The sequence below is a fragment of the Callorhinus ursinus genome, unplaced genomic scaffold (assembly GCF_003265705.2).
Source record: "Callorhinus ursinus isolate GAN/ISIS: 27379988/994484 unplaced genomic scaffold, GSC_fseal_2.0 scaffold24, whole genome shotgun sequence".
NCBI lineage: Eukaryota > Metazoa > Chordata > Mammalia > Carnivora > Otariidae > Callorhinus > Callorhinus ursinus.
In genome coordinates this window covers 8,456,439-8,476,518 of record NW_027397086.1, presented here as the reverse complement: position 1 = coordinate 8,476,518, position 20,080 = coordinate 8,456,439, and the positions used below count along the sequence as shown (strand labels likewise).

At 42.8% G+C, this 20,080-nt stretch overlaps 2 protein-coding genes across 2 annotated transcripts; both read left to right on the top strand.

Moving 5' to 3' along the window:
* The first annotated feature begins 3,863 nt into the window (after positions 1-3,863).
* Positions 3,864-4,793, top strand: LOC112836592 (olfactory receptor 1L6-like). The gene has a single exon (XM_025888460.1). It carries the CDS (start codon positions 3,864-3,866, stop codon positions 4,791-4,793), a length of 930 nt encoding a protein of 309 aa, XP_025744245.1.
* Positions 4,794-18,282: 13,489 nt separating this feature from the next.
* Positions 18,283-19,212, top strand: LOC112836658 (olfactory receptor 1G1-like). Its single transcript, XM_025888556.2, has one exon. The coding sequence runs from the start codon at positions 18,283-18,285 to the stop codon at positions 19,210-19,212; it is 930 nt and encodes a 309-aa protein (XP_025744341.2).
* Positions 19,213-20,080: the final 868 nt, after the last annotated feature.

The window sequence follows — 20,080 nt, the reverse complement described above, 5'->3', positions numbered from 1 at the left end:
AACAGAGGTCACTGTAGACAGATATTAAACTTTATAAAACGATTGTTCTGTTTCAATGAAAATTACCATGTAATATTATTCTCCTTTCTTTTATTAATGTGAAGAAGTATATTGATGAAGTTTTGTGACATCTGCATTACTGGGACAAATCCCACTTGCTCATGATGTATTATTTTTAGTGCTATCTTGGATTCATTTAAAAATTGCATTACTTAAGATTTTACATATTTAAGATTATGTACATAAACAAAATGGACTTATAGTTTTCTTTTCTTATTTTTATTCTGGTTTTGCACTCAGTATTACACTAATCTTATAAAATGAGCTGGAAGGTCACCCTCTTCCTTTTGTTTACTGGTTTCTGGAACAATCTGCATAAAACAGAATTAGCTATTTTGAAAGTCTGGTAGAACTCAACGTAAAGTCATTTGGGCCAGGTATTTTTTGAAAGGGAAGGTTTTTGTCTACCATTTATAATTTCTCAATAATTGATGAGTCTAGTCAATTAATTCTTGTACATTTTGTATGTTTCTAGAAGAATGTACTTATTTCATTTAAATTTTTCATAAAATTTTCAATTGCATAAGACTTATTATTTTATCTCTAATGCCTGAAATAATTTCTCCTTTCTTAATGATTTTTTCATGCATTCTTTTTTTGTGTGATTCGTCTTGCCAAGGGGTCTATTTCATTGATATTTCATAGGACTTCTATATTAGTTTCCTAGGGCTGCTATAACAAATTACCACAAAGTTGGTGGCTTAAAACAACAGAAATTTATTCTTTCACAGTTCTGGAAGCCAGAAGTCCAAAACCTTAAAATAAAGAGATTATCCTCAATTATCCAAATGAGCCCAGTGTAATCATGGGGTCCTTAATATAGAACAATGAAGCAAAAGAGAACCAGAGAGATGGCAACATAAGAAGGACTCACCCGTCCTTGTTGGCACTGAAGACAAGAGGGAGGGAGCCACTCACCAAGGAATGTGCACAGTTTCTAGAAGCTGGAAAAGGTAAGGAACTGGATTCTTCTGTGGAGTCTCCAGGATGGAACACAGCCTTGTCAACATCTTGATTTTTCAGCTTTCTAACATACAGAACAGTGAAATAAAATTTTGTGTTGTTTTAAGCTAAGTTAAGAGTAATTTGTTACAGTAGCTACATAGAAAACTACACACTCCAATAAGAATTATCCTAAAGAGGGGCACCTGGGTGGCTCAGTTGGTTAAGCAATTGCCTTCGGCTCAGATCATGATCCTGGAGTCCTGGGATCAAGTCCCGGGATCGAGTCCCGGGATCGAGTCCTACATCAGGCTCCCTGCTCAGCAGGGAGTCTGCTTCTCCCTCTGACCCTCCCCCCTCTCATGCTCTCTCTCTCTCTCTTCTCACACTCTCTCTCTCAAATAAATAAGTAAAATCTTAAAAAAAAAGAATTATCCTAAAGATAATAGTTTATCTTTATCCTAAAGATAATAATTTACTTTATCCTAAAGATAATAATTTTCTCTCTCTTCCCAGGAAAGGCCAATTTGTTCTGAGTCTGCACCCTGTCACTTTGCTGTCCCCTCCAGCTTAGCACTTACACTCCTCCCAGTGACCAGTCCCCTCCCCAAAGCACACTACCCTGGCTTACCCTCCCCCTTACCCTCTGCCTGGCTTCCTCTAGATTACATCTACTATTTTTCAGCTGTACACAATTAGGTACAGAACACTAACAAGAAATATCACTCATAGTATAAGCAACATTTACATAGAATATTATAGATCTCAAACACTTTTTCAGATATGTTGTCTTATTTGAACTTAACAATAAACTTCAAGAGATGACATTTTATTTTCCCCATTTCTAAGAGGAACTATCTGAACCACTCTGGTTCCAATAACTGAACCAGAACTAATTTCCAAATCATGAATTTTCTTCCATCAACTCTCCCGATTTTAGGAGTCTAGTCTCCCAGTTACTAATCTAAAACCCACAGTCTTACAAGGAGTGGTCAGGGATGACATTTCTGGTTCAATCTGTTGGCCAGTATTTATTACACAACTACTATGAGGCAGGTGGAAAACAGTGGGGAGCAAAATAGACTTGGACCCTGCCTTGGTAGTGCTTTCACCATGGACCTATCCAGATGCTGTCTGGATGGCCTTAGTGGCCCCTTGCCTAGTGGAAGGATCCAATTCAGACCTTCTGAGCACCAAGTATCTCAGAGAGGAAGGAAACACTTAAAACAATGCTGCTCTATGCATGCCCATGTGCAGATGTTAAAAGGGAAACAAAAAGCCTGAGTTCTCCTAAGGGTAGGGCCACCAATTTCATTCAAGATTACTAAGCATTAAAAATATATCAGGAGTACTTAGTTTGTTTCTGACTCATTGTCAAAAGTACCAGAAAGATGATGAGGACACAAAGGAGTACAGAACATGGACTTCTCCAATTCAGACTACATCCCCAACTCTACCCTCCCTTACCTAGGATTACTTGACCTCTGCTTAGAGTCTCTTTTTTCTGCTCTTTTCTCTGAAGCTAATCCTGTCCTTAGGCAGCGTGGACATACTGAGTGTATGTTCTGTGACTCAGCATCTCGCTATCAACCCAGGTGGCTGCTGGCTGGTTCTAATTCTATGTCCCAAATGGTTTCTTGACCCACTTCAACTGGGTCCCTACTTTGGTAGATAGATGATTAGTGCCTCAGTTCCTGTCAGGCTGGACCTTTGGCTTATTCTCCTTGGCTCTTGCCTTTTGGGAGGACAAAGAACCCATTCCTGAACCTCAGCACCTTTCTGTGCATACCTCTGTGTGTTTTTGCCAGAATACTGCATCTTCCCACATTTCCATTGCCCATATCACCCCCCTGGACTCTTCCAGCCTGTAAGAGCACTCATTTAATTCCTCTGTGTCTTCCTTGATGCCACCCACCTCCCTAAACCACCAAGCTCAATGTTAGGTAACTATCCTTCCTCTACCAGAGACAGTTCTCCAACTTCTCACTCACACTTGACAGTTCCACACCCCGATGGACATGTCAAATTTCTAGGTCCCCACCACTCCTAGTTAGACCTTCTTCCCCATAATTAAATTCTCAAATGCATTCCAAAACCACTTTTTTCCAAGAAAGGTTGGATCAAAGAATACAGACTCTACAGTATTTATGTGATCTCTATAGGGAGAACTTAGGATACCCTACCTTCCTTACACAGGGGGAGCAAAAGGTAGAAATCCTGGCCAGTAGCACCAGGTAGGAGCAACTAGAGGTTAGCAGGCTGATCAGAAACAGGCCAGGGTGCCTTGGTGGCTCAGTTGGTTAAGTGTCCAACTCTTGATTTTGGCTCAGGTCATGATCTCAGGGTTGTGAGATCAAGCCCCGTGTTGGGCTCCATGCTGGGGGTGGAGTCTGCTTAAGATTCTCTCTCTCCTTCTGCTGCCCCTCCCCACCTTCTTTCTTTGCCTCTCAAAAAACAAAACACCTGAGGCCAAAGCAAAATATGTGTCTTAGATACAACTTGGGAAATGAAGCAAAATGATTACTTTCTGAACATTTTTCCAAAGATCTTTAGCACGTATCGTCAGAATAGCCTAAGAACATGGGTATTACAAGTTCTGTCTTTTAGATAAAACTAGAGATGAAGTACCTTGTTCGAGTTCACAAAATTAGTCAGATACGAAGTTGGAATTGAAATCAACGTAGCCAACACCAATTCTATGAAGTCATATCATAAAATATATGATGGGCTACATGGATGAATCCCCCTCCTGCAGGGCACAAGCTGGAACAAGTTATAAGCTATCTCCTCTACCACAGTGAAGACCCCAAGCCAGGACACACACCTAACATTCCTTCATATTTTTTACTTACAGGAAATCAATGCTGAGGAGAAACCAGAGCCATATGACTGAATTCCTCCTCCTGGGACTGACCAGTGACCCCAAAGAGCAGGGCTGGCTCTTTGCCAGTTTCCTCGCCATGTATCTGGTCAATGTGGCTGGCAACTCAGTCATCATTGCAGCCATCTGGGGGGACGCCCGCCTCCATACCCCCATGTACTTCTTCCTCTCCAACCTGTCCCTGGTGGACATCTGCTTTACAAGTGTCATTGTGCCAAGGATGCTGGCAAACATGCTGAGCAAGAGCAAGAAGGTTCCCCTTGCCCAGTGCCTCACACAGATGTATTTTTTTGTGGCCTTTGGGATCACTGACAGCTTCCTCCTGGCGGCCATGGCTATTGACCGCTACATGGCCATCTGTAACCCACTGCATTACACCACGACCATGAGCCCCCGGCGCTGTCTCCTGCTGGTGATGGCGTCCTGGGTGCTGTCTCACCTCCACTCACTCACCCACACGATTCTCATGGCCCGCCTCTCCTTCTGCGGGCCCAACGTCATCCACCACTTCTTCTGTGACGTCCAGCCACTGCTGATGCTCTCCTGCTCTGACACCTCTGTCAATGAACTTTTGGCCTTCACAGAGGGCTCCGTTGTGATCATGAGTCCCTTCATCTTGATCATTGTCTCTTATGTTTTTATCACCCATGCCGTCCTGAGGGTCCTTTCTGGGGGAGGCAGGTACAAGGTCTTCTCCACCTGTGGATCGCACCTCACAGTTGTGGTGCTATTTTATGGAACCATAGTATTTGTGTACATTCGCCCCTCATCCACCTATTCAGTGACAAAGGACCGTGTGGTCACTGTCATCTATTCAGTAGTTATCCCCATGCTGAACCCTTTTATCTACAGTCTTAGGAATAAGGACATGAAACAGGCCTTGAAAAAGCTGATCAGAAGGGTAGAATAGCAAAACCCATTCATTCATTCAACAAGAACCCATGAAACACCTGCTATGTGCCAGGAACTGTACTGAACTATGAAAATACTGCAAAGATACATCAATCATAGCTCTGTCTTCAAAATTAATTACAGTTCAATAAGTGGAGATGAGACAATTGCAATAGGTTATTATACTTTTTGGTAAAAATAAATAAAATGAGACACAGATATTGCTGTCTTACTGTATCAGACACATGGTTTCCTTTTTTTTCGCTTGCAATCTCTGGCTCGTCACAGACATAACCAGTGTTGTGTAAAAAGTATGATGAAAAGTCAGAAAAATTTCTGTAGCAATTTTTTTTAACCTGTTCAGATATGGGTCAGCTCATATGAAGCCTCAGTAAGTCAATGTTCTCATCATATGAGTTATTCATCTTATGCACAAACTCCTTCGGTCTGGCTAGTGGATCTTCTTATTACCTTTAGATCAGCTCATAACATCTCCATAGCTGTTCACATATTTGTCAGAGAAGGCAGCTTCACCAGCATAGTAATAAGGTCCTAAGATTCTGAGTGAAAATTTAAGTTACAAGTTGATCTCGCAAATTATGTGACCATAGTCAAGCCACTAAGTGTCCTGAACTCTTATTTTCCTCATCTACATAATGGATACAATAAATAATCCCACTACATGGTTGTGGGTGTGAAAGGAAAAATTCTGATTTTGATGACTTTGAATCATTTACTTAACCCCTCTGAGCTTCTGTTTCCTAGTTCTGAAATTATACCACTTGGCCTGGAAGCCCAATCCACCATTACCAACCCCATGATCTTGGGCAAGTACATTAACCTCTCTGTGCTTCAATTTTCATATGAAAAGTGGATTGTTTTGGGGATTAAATGATGTAACAAGTGTCCTAAGACATATTTATGTTTTAAGTATTTGGAGCAGTGTCTTGCATATATCAAGCTCCAGAAAATTTCAGCCACTATATCAAAATTATATGAAAGTGTGTCTATGGACTCTTCCCAAATAACATTTGAAGATCTGTAATGAGGTGGGAAATAGTCATAATGTCATACATCCTCTAAGTGAGTTCAGTCCAAGTGTCTCCTGAAATTATTTCAGTATTTCCAAGTGTTTCACTGTCAACGTCTAGTGCGTTGGGGTCCCTGGGTAAGGGCTGCGAAATCACCGGGACACAGGGGATGCAGAGCAAAGGCAGCACTTGCAACTGCATGCTGTCGTTTATTTTCCACATAGCTATATACTTGTAGCAATCAGGTAAGCATAACAATATGTACTTTCACACATAATGGGATTAAACTAACATCCTTGAAGAAAGATACATTAAAGAATTCTCTCAGCCACCCTTCCTCTGGAGACAGCATGTTCTTGTCCTAAGGAGGGACGCCTCTAATCTAGGCAAGAGCCACTTCTTGCAGATCCAGGCATTCAGAACTTGCAACATGAGATAAGGGGAAGAGAACATTTTCTCCTCCTTGCTCAGGTTTGCCTGGCTTTCCTAACTCTCACTGCAGTCCTTGAATGACCCTGGCTCGCAAGGGGCCTGCAAGCCTATGCCATCTCATTTCCCCCTTTTTTCTTTTGTTTTAATAAAATTGCCTTCCAGAGGGTGGCCATAGAATTCTGGGACGGTTTTATATAGCAGAAATGTAGCAGCGTAAAGCATAAGATAACAACTAGCAACACAATGCCCATTCCTCCAGCAGTATGCCCTAAACTCTGAATGATACCTTTTGGGTCTAATCCCTCAAGTTGTTTAAGGAACAAGTCTGCCAAAGTGGCAGCATCTTCGGTCTCAAATGGTCTACCAAAGATCTCCTGAATATTTGTGTGCAGATTATTGATCATGTCAACCGCCGATGAATTACCTTCTAAGTATCTTTGGATAACGCTCCAATCATGCTGTGACTTATTATATTTTAAATTGGTAACACAAAAAGTCGTAGAATTCCAATCGCAACGAAGCCAAATTTGCCTCTCTAGTGTCAATACCTTCTTCCCTAACCAGCCCACTGTCTGCCTAAGGACATCTATTTGTGTTTGCAAGCGAGTATCAATCATAGTTTGTGAAAGCCAAAGATCCCGAGAGTCACGGTGCCAATTTTCCACAAAATGTTTGGTTTGCAGAGAGGTATGTAATGCTATACCTGATACTGCGGCCAGCGTGGTAACTGTGATTAAGCTTAAAATAACTGCCACAGTAATGCCGACAAAACGTTTTGTACGTTTCAGCATCTTTTTGAAAAACTCCAAAACAGGCGTCCACGGGATTTTGGGCCCACGGCCGTTCTAGATTCACCGGAAGCCAAATGTGAGAACGTTGTTGCAAAATCATAAGAGAATATCCCGGTTCAAATTCTATAGAATTATTAATACAAGAGTACAGTCGACATCTGGTACAGTTAATTCCATTATAGAAACTAAAGTTCCCAACCAGAAATAGATATGGCAGAGGTACACAAGCAGTTACATTAATTTCTTTAAAAATAGTGAAGTTATAAGTTGACGCAGAGTTCGCTGTGCCAGAAAAAGTTCCATTGTAAATTCTAACAGTCTTAAGCGCGGCTGCAATTTTCCATAAGTGTGTTTGAATATGATCAGGAAATTTCTGATGTGCTACACGAGGATCTGCAATGCTGCCATCTCCCCAGGCCATCAATTGATGATTTACCATTGGCTCACTCCAGTTGTTCTGCGGTGGTATCCTATAAGTTAAAGATAAATCACAATGTGTTTTATTCCATTCTGAGCAATTCCGAAGAAATTGACCATATGGCCCCCACATAAGCAAATTCTTGTAAAATTTTGCAAACTTTCCAACACATTCCTGCCATACAAACGGCTTATAGGCCAGTCTTATGTATGTGAAGTCAGGACAGACAGGAAATGAGGGGAACTTATCAAATGTAACATTTCCCCATGTCATGTTAAGAGACCATGCCTCAAATCTTTGTAAATGAGTTCGGGATCCATTAGACATATCGCCGGGTAGGATCCAGTTTTGCCAGTTCATTTCGGCACAGGGAGAGGGGTCAAGACAAATGTAAGGACCATCCCCTTTATGTAGAAAATCAAATAGGCAGCCATCATCTTGATTAAGGTAAGTAAGATTTTTCCAAGGGGGTGAAAGTATCACTGGGGAAGTATAAATAGGAATATCCGCACTTCCCCAGGGTGCAGGTTCCATCATAGGTGGGTTGGGTATATAGGCCCAATAGCTTACATCTGTCGCTTCAGCGGAGGATGATACAGTAAGTAAAGCGCACATGGCCAAAAACAAATTTTCGGGTGTGCAAGCCTTCCCTGTCCGCTGCAAGATTTTTTGCCCTTCCCCACCAAGCCTTTTAATTTGTCCCCAGGTAGGCAAAACAGTAGCAAATGTTTGCCGACGGCGATGTCGTCCCCCCAAATTTAGGTGTGCCATGGCCTGTACTGGAAGTTCATCGTGGTCTGGATTCCTTGTTCGTCGCCTGACAGGATACAGTGCCGTTCGAATTGGTCCTTGGCTGGATCCACCTCGCGGGGAGCCAGGAACAGGTCCGTCCATCCTCTGTGGAGACATAAGCATAACCCTTCCCTCTATAAAGTAATAGCCCTGGTTGCCATTCTGCATCTGCAGCCGGTTTAAACCATATTTTTTCATTTAACGGAGGAGGAGCAGCCTCTCCCTCTATGAAATGCTTTTCTGCTCGGGAAAGAATATCTCCTTGCGGAAGATTCAAGAAATTGAGTGTAAATAGTGCCTGTATCAAAATAGAACGTGCATTAGATTGAGTAAATGATAATATATGATCCTTTTTCCTCCTTTTTAATTTTTTAATTTGCAACTTTAAAGTACTATGCGCACGTTCCACAATAGCCTGTCCTTGGGGGTTGTACTCAATGCCTGTTTTATGCATTATACTATATTGTTTACAAAAGGCTTGAAATTTTTTGTTGCTATATGCAGGGCCATTGTTTGTTTTAATGATAGATGGTAGGCCCATCACAGCGAAAGTTTCTAATAGATGGGTGATGACATGTTGTGCAGTTTCACCAACTTGTGCCGTAGCCCACATGAAATGAGAATAAGTATCTATTACTACGTGCACATAAGAGAATCGGCCAAACTGCGCCACATGAGTAACATCCATTTGCCAAAGTTCATTGGCATATGTGTCTCGGGGGTTTACCCCAGCTTTTGTAGTGCGCAGATGTAAAGGTCTACAGATTGGACATTGCTTCACGATAGATTTTGCTTGACGGTATGGAATTTTATATTGAACATGTAACCTTCCGGCATTGGTATGCAATAAATTATGTTTTTCCTCCGCAGATACAAAAGACACCAAAGCGTCCACTTGAGCATTACCATGTGTCAATGAACCAGGAAGATTAGTATGGGAACGAATATGAGTCACATAAATACGAGCATTCCGGCTTCTAAGCAAAGTTTGCAAAAGTAAAAATAGGTTAAGTAAATTGGACTTATGTGAATGTACAACAGCAGTGTATATATTTTTAAGGACTCCTACAGTGTAAGCAGAATCAGCGATAATATTTACAGCGGAGGGAAAATCCTTTAACACCTGAGTAATGGCGAACAATTCATTTTGCTGGACTGAATTAAAGTCTGTATACTGAACCCAATATTTAGTAGGGGTCCAGTAAGCACTTTTAGTTTTGGAGCCATCGGTAAAGACCATGGGTGCATCAATTAGGGGCTGATCACTGATGATATCCTGAATAACAAACTCTTGTTTACGAAAACAGTCCCATAATTTTCCTTTGGGAAAATGATAATTAATTTGACCAACATACCCTGCAAGAGCAATTTGTAGTTCTTCCATATTTCGTAACAAAAATGAAAATTGATCCTTGGACAGGGGGATAATAATGTCCATAATATCATAACCAGTTATGGTTATAGCCCTGTCTCGAGCTTGTTCTATCAGATATGCTATTTGAATACCATAGGGCGTAATATTTTTTGAAAAATGATGTTTAGTATAGATCCATTCAATGGGTAACTCATTTTGACCTAATATAGCCGTGGGATATTGCCATGTATGAAGAATATACAATTTTAGAGGCAAGGAGGGATCAATTCAGGTTAAGAAAGCAGATTTAATTTTTTCCTCTACAAACTGTAGTTCAATTTCGGCTTCAGTAGTAAGTTGTCTGGGGCTATTGATATCAGGGTTTCCCTGTAGGGTTTCAAATAAGTTATGCAATCGGTAAGTAGGGATACCTAGAGAGGGTCGCAACCAATTAATATCCCCTAATAGTTTTTGGAAATCATTTAAAGTTCTCAAGTTATCCCTACGAATAGCCATCTTCTGTGGCCTAATTGCATTTCTTTCTATCACATATCCCAGATAATTGATGATATCTCCTTTTTGAATTTTCTCTGGGGCAATTTTTAAGCCAAAAGGAGCAAAGTACTCAGGTAATAATTTTAAAATTTCATCCAATTCATTTTGATGAGGGCTAGCGAACAGGATGTCATCCATATAATGAGATATGTATACATGGGACCACCTTTGCCGTACAGGGCGCAAAGCAGCATCAACATAAAGCTGGCACATAGTAGGAGAGTTCATCATGCCTTGAGGTAAAACTTTCCATTGGAACCTTTGATGAGGTCCCTGTCTATTTATAGGGGGAAGGGAAAAGGCAAAGCGTTTTCTATCATCTTTATGCACAGGGATAGTGAAGAAACAGTCTTGCAGATCAATAACTACAGTATGCCAACCTTTTGGTAAGACAGCTGGCGAAGGTATACCAGGCTGAAGGGCCCCCATAGGGAACATGGAGTTGTTAACCCCACGTAGATCAGTAAGTAGACGCCATTTACCTGAGGTCTTCTTTATAACAAAAATTGGAGAATTCCACGGGGAAGTGGAATGCTCAATATGTTGCTTTTGCAATTGTTCTTGAACCAATTGATGGGCAGCAGTAAGTTTTTCCTTAGTTAAAGGCCATTGTTCAATCCACAAAGGATCTTCAGATTTCCATAAAATTTTGATGCGTTCCATCTACAATTAGAATTCGAGATGAGCTCCCCACTGCTCTAGGACATTGCGGCCCAAAATATTTAAAGGAACATCTAAAATATATGGTTTTAGGACAGCCATCTGACCATCCTGGGAAGTAAATGTCACGAACTGAGTAGCTAGGCCGATACTGTGAACGGGAGTATTGCCAACTCCTTTTATGTGACAAGGCACGATAGTATAGGGGAGCTTCTCAGGCCAATCAGCAGTCTTAATAATAGTGATGTCTGATCCAGTATCTAGTAAAACAGTAATATCTTTAGTATTCAATTTAACTTTCGTCAAGGGCTGCATATGAGTTATCTGTGTAGTCCAAAAAACATTTTTTGTGTCTGTACTACCGAATCCCCCATGTCTAATAACAGTAGACTGACCGACAGAAAGGTAAGGTAATAACAATAATTGGGCAATGCGTTCTCCTGCTTCAAAAGATATATCAACTAGGGAAGACATAAGAATTTGGATTTCTCCCATATAATCAGCATCAATTATGCCTAAATGAACTGTTACTCCCTTTGATGTCAGGCTTGAGCGTCCAGTTAATAAAGCAAAAGTGCCAGTTGGCAAAGGTCCATAAATGCCAGTGGGCACTCTCTGCGGTTTGTCCCCTCCTTTTAAAGTAAATGATTTTATGGCTGGTATATCCACTGCGGCGCTGTGTTGGGTGGCTGGGCTAAGGGAGAATATAGTTGGTTTCCCCTGTTCGTTTGTCCTGGGCCCGGGGTAGGGCCCGAAATGGAGTTTCCCTGGTGCTTCTCTGCAAAACTGGTATTTAGTTTAGCACGACATTCTTGAGCCCAATGCTTTCCCTTTTTACATCGTGGACAAATTCCAGGCCCACGCCCTTTATCAAGTTTCTTCCCTTTACAATTCTTTCTCAAATGTCCTGGTTGCCAGCAGCCAAAACATTTCATCTTATCTAGTTGTTTGGACTGCAAGGAATGCCAAGTAGTGGCCATAGTTTCAGCAAATAGCTGCATCTTTCGACTTTCTGATGTTACATCCTTACAGGCCTTCATAAAAGTGTTAATGTCTCCTGTATCCTTAATAGGTAATATAACTCTCTTACAATCCTCATTAGCCTTCTCATATGCTAGCAACCTCAACAATTGTTGTCTAGCTTCCTCTCCAATAACAGTTCTTTCTAAAGTTAATTTTAATCGTGATAAGAATTCAACATAAGGCTCATTAGTCTTTTGAATAACTTTAGTCCATGATCCATAGTGCTCCCCTGTTGGCGGAATACGTTCCCAAGCCTCTAAACCTATCTCCCGCAATTGCTCATGAATTTCTTCAGGGGTATTAACCTGAGCAGCAATATCAGAATATTGACCTATCCCTGCCAACACTTGATAACTTATAACCTGTATACGAGGGTTAGGACTTCATGCATTCTGGCGAGCCCGATCCATACATAGTTCAGAAAACCACATCTGCCATTGCAGATACTCAGGCTCCTTCAGAAGGGCTCTACAAAGGACCCTCCAATCTTCAGGAGAGAAATTATTATAATGTCGAGCTAATCCATTAAGTAGCTCCTTCACATAATGTGACTGTGGTCCATATAGAGACACTGCCTTTTTCAAGCGACCGATATCCTCTATTCCGATACCTTCATAATATGGCGCTTGTGCTACTCCCTGGACCGGGGGAGGCCTAATAACAGGAAAAGCAAAGACAGAATTATCAGCCTCGCTCTCATCATCGCTATCTTTTAGCGCATCAAGCTCAGCCAAGGCAGCAGAAAGGAAAGGATTCTTAAGAGAAAGACCTGGTGCGGGTGGCAGAGGTGGAGCGGAGGGTTTTTTAGGGGGCTTCTTAGATCCCTCTGCTATAGCTAGAACCCGCTGGAGAATCTTTTGTAAGTGCTCCGTCCCGGAATCCGATTTTACTTTTGGTTTTGTTTCAATGTGGCCACACTCACTCAGTTCCTGAGACGGTGCAAGCTCAAAAGTATCTCTTACTACCGCCCTTTTTTCATCTGTATCAAGAGGAAGATCTTGTATAGAAGGAGCCATCTCCTCATGAAAATTCCCAACCGTGCGGTCATCCTCCATTGCCTTAAGTACTGTAAATATAATTGACCAGATGGACCAAAATCACACGGGAATTTTCTCTCCTTGCCTCATCGCCTTTTCGACATTATGTTGAACCCGCCGCCAGCTATCCATATCCAAAGTACCCTCGTCTGGAAACCAAGGATTCCATTCTCGAATTACTTTCAAACACATCTCAATATCAGTAGAAGCAACAGTAATGCCATAGACAGCAAGTGAATGCTTCAGCATTCGAACATAAGGAGTAGAAGTTTCTTGTCCCATAACCCTGTTATTTTAAGTTATTCACCCTTCCTGAACGTCCTTCAGGGTCCCTGTTCGGGCGCCAATTGTCAACGTCTAGTGCGTTGGGGTCCCTGGGTAAGGGCTGCGAAATCACCGGGACACAGGGGATGCAGAGCAAAGGCAGCACTTGCAACTGCATGCTGTCGTTTATTTTCCACATAGCTATATACTTGCAGCAATCAGGTAAGCATAACAATATGTACTTTCACACATAATGGGATTAAACTAACATCCTTGAAGAAAGATACATTAAAGAATTCTCTCAGCCACCCTTCCTCTGGAGACAGCATGTTCTTGTCCTAAGGAGGGACGCCTCTAATCTAGGCAAGAGCCACTTCTTGCAGATCCAGGCATTCAGAACTTGCAACATGAGATAAGGGGAAGAGAACATTTTCTCCTCCTTGCTCAGGTTTGCCTGGCTTTCCTAACTCTCACTGCAGTCCTTGAATGACCCTGGCTCGCAAGGGGCCTGCAAGCCTATGCCATCTCATTTCACTATAAATGATCTGGTCTTTAGGACCTTACCACTATGTTGTCAACTTTCTTAGGAATTCCAGTGAGTACAGAGAAGGCCTCCCCAATATCCATAATAACAAAATGCCCCCCAGCCTCTTTTCTCCATCCCTCCTCCCTACATCCCAGAATTTCATTATCAACGAGAATCTTCATGAGAAATGCTGTTCAGGGGCGCCTGGGTGGCTCACTCGTTAAGCGTCTGCCTTCGACTCAGGTCATGATCCCGGGGTCCTGGGATCGAGCCCCGCGTCGGGCTCCCTGCTCCGCGGGGAGTCTGCTTCTCCCTCTCCCGCTCCCCCTGCCTGTGTTCCCTCTCTCGCTGTGTCCCTCTGTCAAATAAATAAATAAAATCTTAAAAAAAAAAAAAAGGAATGCTGTTCAGCACTTCAAACTTCTGAAATACAATCTAAAGCTGTGGGTTGTGGAGACGAGTGAAGAAAAGTTGGGGGGAAAATATAACTTTACCCAGGAGGAAGTAAGGGGACCGGATATAAAAGAGGGAGGGAAAAAATGTAATCACCTTCCTGGAGAGGAAAAGAAAAGGTATGGCAGATGATTAAATGGACCTTCAAAGAGAACAAGCTTTCATCTATACGATGAATTAATGCACAGCATGGTGACAATAGTTAACAATACTGTATTATACACTTGCAGTTTGCTGGGAGAGAAAATAATCTTGAGCATTCTCACCACAAAACAAAAATGGTAACTCTGTGAAGTCATCATTGCACAAAGCATATGCATATCAAATCATCATAAATATGTACACTCTTATATATCTAAAATTAGAAAGATTCTGAATTCCAAAATGAAAAGCCCTGAAGATATTAGGTAGGACAATGTGAACCTCTCTTATGCATCGGTGAAAAAGAATGACCTGTAGATGGGTATTAAAGAGGGCATGTTCTGCGTGGAGCACTGGGTGTTATATGCAAACAATGAGTCATGGAACACTACATCAAAAACTAATGATGTAATGTATGGTGATTAACCTAACATAATAAAAAAAAAGGGGGCACCTGGGTGGCTCAGTCATTAAGCATCTGCCTTTGGCTCAGGTCGTGATCCTGGGGTCATGGGATCGAGCCCCGTGTCGGGCTCCCTGCTCCGCAGGAAGCCTGCTTCTCCCTCTCCCACTCCCCCTGCTTGTGTTCCTGCTCTCGCTGTGTCTCTCTCTCTGTCAAATAAACAAATAAAATCTTAAAAAAAAAAGAATGACCTGTAGATACAAGTATCAATATGAATGAATGTCAAAAACATAAACTTGAACATGGATGGAGCTAGAGGGTATCACACTAAGTGAAATAAGCCAAAGACAAATACCATATGATTTCACTTATATGTGGAATCTAAAAAAACGAAACAAATGAATAAACAAACAAAAAGCAGAATCAGACTATAAATACAGAACAAACTAATGGTTGCCAGAGGGGAGGGAAGTGGGGAGCAGACAAAATGGGTGAAGGGGAGTGGGAGGTACAGGCTTGCAGTTATGAAATGAAAAAGTCCCAGGAACAAAAGGTATAGCATAGGGAATGTAGGCAATGTTACTGTAACAGTGTTGTATGGTGAGAGATGGTGGCCATCACTTGCGGTGAGCACAGCCTGACCTACAGACTAGTGGAATCACTATGCTTGTACACCTGAAACTAATGTAACATTGTGTGTCAACTGTACTCAAATAAATTTTTTAATTTCTTATTTAAATTCAACTTAATTAACATATAGTGCATTATTAGTTTCAGAGGTAGAATTTAGTGATTTATCAGTTGTGTATGACACCCAGTGCTCACTACATCAAGTGCCCTCCTTAATGCCCATCACCCAGTTACCCCATACCCCCACACACACCTCCCCTCCAGCAACCCTCAGTTTGTTCCCTAGAGTTAAGAGACTCTTTTGGTTTGCCTCCCTCTCTGATTTCGTCTTATTTTATTTTTCCTTCCCTTCCCCTACATTCATCTGTTTTGTTTCTTAAATTCCACATATGAGTGAAATCATACGATATTTGTCTTTCTCTGACTGACTTATTGCACTTAGTTTAATACACTCTAGTTCCACCCACACCATTGCAAATGGCAAGAATCCATCCTTTCTGATGGCTGAGTAATATTCCGGTGTGTGTGTGGGGGGGGGTGTGTGTACACACCACCCCTTCTTTATCCATTCATCTGTTGATGGACATCTTGGTTCTTTCCAGAGTTTGGCTATTGTGGACATTGCTGCTATGAACGCTGGGGTGCAGGTGCCCCTTCAAATCACTATTTTTGTACTCTCAGGAGTCACAGACTTGGTCACTCTGAGACAAAGGTGCTCCTGACACTGCTGGGATTCACAAATCCAGGGCTCAAAGGGCCAGCTGGGAGGTTGGACATTTGTCCCATCTTGTCTCTAACTAGGAGATTGGGGATTAGGTCCCAGGAGATACTCCATGTGAAAATAGGAGCCAGGAGATACTCCTCCTGGCTCCTATTCCTGAGGATGGGTTGGCTCCAGCTCCAACTCTTCAGTCCATGCTGCTGTTACAGGGGAGGAAGAACACTGAGGTTGTAGCAAGACCTCTTTTTATTTTTAAGATTTATTTGTTTGTTTTAGAGGTTGGGGGGAGGGGCAGAGGGGGAGAGAGAGAGAGAGAGAGAGTCCCAGGCAGACTCCACCTTAAGCACAGAGCCCGACGTGGGGCTCAATCCCATGACCCTGAGATCCCGACCTGAGCCGAGTCAGATACTTAACCAACTGCATCACCCAGGTGCCCCATAGCAAGTCCTCTTAAGAAGAAGGGAAAGCAAACCAAATAGGCAAGACAGACCCAACACCTAGTGATGGTGACAAAATCTGAGGATGGTCAGAATTTCCAGGTAAGATCTGAGGTAGGTAGAGATGGGAGGCACTGGTCACACACACACACACCCTTCTTTCTCCTCCTCCCCTATTCCTTCCTCCTTTTCTGTCCCTTCCTCAGTCTCAGGCAAATACAACTTGGCTCGCTTAACCACCACAAGGAGAGCCTTGACTTGATATCCATGAATTCCCTGAGAGTCCAGCCTGAAGTCAGTCCAGATCAGGGGTCCCCAAGTCCCTGGCAATGGCCAAGACATTGGAGCTGTGCAATAACAGTGCTCAAGACCCCTGAACTATGCATGGACCACTCCCTCTCAGCCCACAGGATCACGGGAGTGGCTTCCAGAATCAGTCTATACCACCATCCGAGGAGCGAAACAATCTCCACAACAATGAATAGGTCAGCACGCCCTAGCTCATTTTTTTTTTTTTAAGTATCAGAAGTATTTGCAATAGATTTATTTAGGCTCATTTTCCAACCGAGGTTCTGAGAAGGTAAATGATTTGGCCATGATGGTACACCTGGAACTGACACCTGGGCCTGCACATGTCACATGTCTGAGTGCAAGCTTTGTCATTGTACTACTAGGTCAGAGCCATTGCCACCCAAGAGCATGATGACGAAATTGCTGATGATGGCACTTACAACTCTATATATGAAACTTTTACAGTTTTCAAAACTCAGCTTCCCACAGACAGGGACCAAGAAAAAGTCCAATTTGCTCAGGACTGAGGGTGTTTCTCGGAAGTGAAATGTTTAGTTTTAAAGCAGAAAAGTCCTGGGCAAACATGAAGGACTAGTTGGTCACTCCAGAAGGCAACCTCCTTTTGTTACCTCTGTCAAGAGAAAACAATAATATCAGGGAAAGCTACTATGTGACGAGCACTTGATATAAGCCAGTCACTGTTCTAGTTCTGTACAATCCTTATCTAATTTAATACTCAACGACCTTCTGATTTTGGCATTATTATCCTCTTTAAACAGATGCAGAAACTGAGGCCAGAAACACTGAGCAGACTTGTTCAACATTACAGTCCACAAGGAGGCTGGGGCCCAATGAAGGCTTGTCACACCCAGAGAGAATGTATCTTATCGCCACATCAAAGAGCATGGCTGCCATTGCCTGTTTGTGACTTCATCCTTCCATACATCCAAATGCATGAGATAAAATCTCTCAATTTGGATTTTACATCACAGGTCCTGAAAAAAACTTTGATTCTGGTATTTTGATGCATTCAACAATCCCATATGGTAGGTTTATGTCTACATCTTACAGGTAAAGAAAATGAGGCTCAAAGGAGGAAAATAATTTACCCAAAATATAAAAAGTATTGAGGGTTTAGACAGAGAGGATTCCCCTTAATAGTTGTCTAGTAAATGCCCCTCCCCGAGATATCTTATTCAGACCTCTAAGCCTATGAAATTGAGATTTTCGTTTTTAAAAAGGTGGAGAGTGGACTAAGACCTGGGAAGTTTCTTCCTAGCTAAGCTCCAGTTCAGCCTCACCCAGGAGGTCTACAGGACAATTTATGAGACACCTAAAATGCAAACTTCACCCCCCAAAAGATCTCCTGTTGCTACTGTCCATAGTTCTCAGTTCTGTACATGCTTATGTGCTCACCAATGAGAGACAAGAGTGCATTTTAGTGACATTTAAAAAGAACATAGAAAACAGAGGAAAAGCTTTGAATGGTATAACTTGTTGGAGTCTATGTACATGTAAGCAAGATTTTCCTGCAATTTGGCTACTATAAATGGCAATCAGAAACCACACCAGCATCGCTGACTTCCTGCTCCTGGGCTTCTCTGAACACCCAGAGCAGCCGCCCCTCCTGTTTGGGCTCTTCCTGGGCATGTACCTGGTGACCGTGTTGGGGAACCTGCTCATCATCCTGGCCGTAGTTGCTGACCAGCACCTCCACACCCCCATGTACTTCTTCCTGGCCAACCTGTCCCTCATCGATACCTGCTTCTCCTGCACCATTGTCCCCAAGGTGCTGGTGAACATCCTCACACAACACCACACCATCTCTCACACTGGGTGCCTCGTGCAGATGTACTTCTTCATGGCACTGGCCCTGCTGGACAACTTCCTGCTGGCCGTGATGGCATACGACCGCTACGTGGCCATCTGTCTTCCTCTCCACTACACCACGATCATGTGTCCCCAACACTGCCTGCTGCTGGTCGCCGCATCCTGGCTCTGCGCCCACCTCCTGGCCTTCTCCCTCACCCTCCTCATGTCTCAGTTCTCCTTCTGTGCCTCCCATTCCATCCCACACTTTTTCTGTGACCTTCTCCCTCTCCTCAAACTTGCCTGCTCAGACACCCAGATCTTTCAGGTCACGATGTTTGCTGAAGCAGCCCTCTCAGGTGTGGTCCCTCTCGCCTGTGTCCTGGTCTCTTATGCCCACATCATGCACACCATCCTCAAGGTCCCCTCGGCTGGGGGGAAGCACAAAGTCTTCTCGACCTGTGGCTCTCACCTGACAGTGGTCACTCTCTTCTATGGGACACTTTTTCTGGTGTATTTCCAGCCCTCATACTCCTACTCAGCAGACACTGGAATGGTGGCATCTGTGGTATACACGATGGTCACCCCTATGCTGAACCCCTTCATTTACAGCCTGAGAAACAGGGACATAAAGGGGGCTCTGTGGAGGCTCTCAGGCTGGAGAAGATGATCCCCCCCCCATGAAGAGCCCTTCCCCAGAGTAGAAGACAAGGCTTTTTGAAATACCTTCCTCGTTGGAATTCCCTATTACAATTTTGAAAAGCTCAAGGTTACCGCAGGATTAATGCTTAGCATCACAAGCAGGTTTAAGAAATAAAGGGTGCCTGACCTGGCAGGCCTGAAATAAAACCAACTGGCCAAGGACAGCACTGCAGCGTGGAAAGAAGGAGTGGCCAAAAATCCCTACAGGATTTCACAGCAAAAAGGGCACCAAAGTTCAACAGGCAAAAAAGACTTTATTCAAGACTCCTGAAATAGGAGATCTGAGCTCAAGTCTGCTGAGATAAATGCTAAGAGGACTCTTTTTTTATTATTATTATTTACTTGTTTATTTGAGAGAGAGAGAGAGAGAGAGAGCGTGTGCAAACAAGTGAAGGAAGGGCACAGGACAGAGAATCTCAAGCAGACTCCCCGCTGAGCATGGAGCCAAAGCACAGGGCTGGATCTCAGAACCCTGAGATCATGACCTAAGCCAAAACCAAGAGTCAGACACTTAAACAACTGAGCCATTTAGGTGCCCCCGGTAAGAGGATTCTTAAGTGCTGGGGTGAGTGGTGAGTGAAAAAACACAGGCCATCTGTGTTCCTTAATTGTATTTACCCAAAGGAAAAATAAACTTCTCACCTATGATAGGAGGTAGTTTTGTAACTTGAAACAAGCATCGTCCACAGGAGTGAGACTTCCACAGTCAAAGAAAGAAAGGGAGATGGGGGTCTTCCTTCCTTGTTCATTGCATTCCATAGGCAATACTCCCATCTGTTGAGTTGGGACGTTCCTGCGTTGTGAAACCGGCAAGAGGCTTTTTAAAAGATTTACAT

Coding starts and splice junctions, on each gene's coding strand:
- LOC112836592 (XM_025888460.1), top strand. CDS start 3,864: ATGCTGAGGAGAAACCAGAGCCATATGACTGAATTCCTCCTCCTGGGA.
- LOC112836658 (XM_025888556.2), top strand. CDS start 18,283: ATGGCAATCAGAAACCACACCAGCATCGCTGACTTCCTGCTCCTGGGC.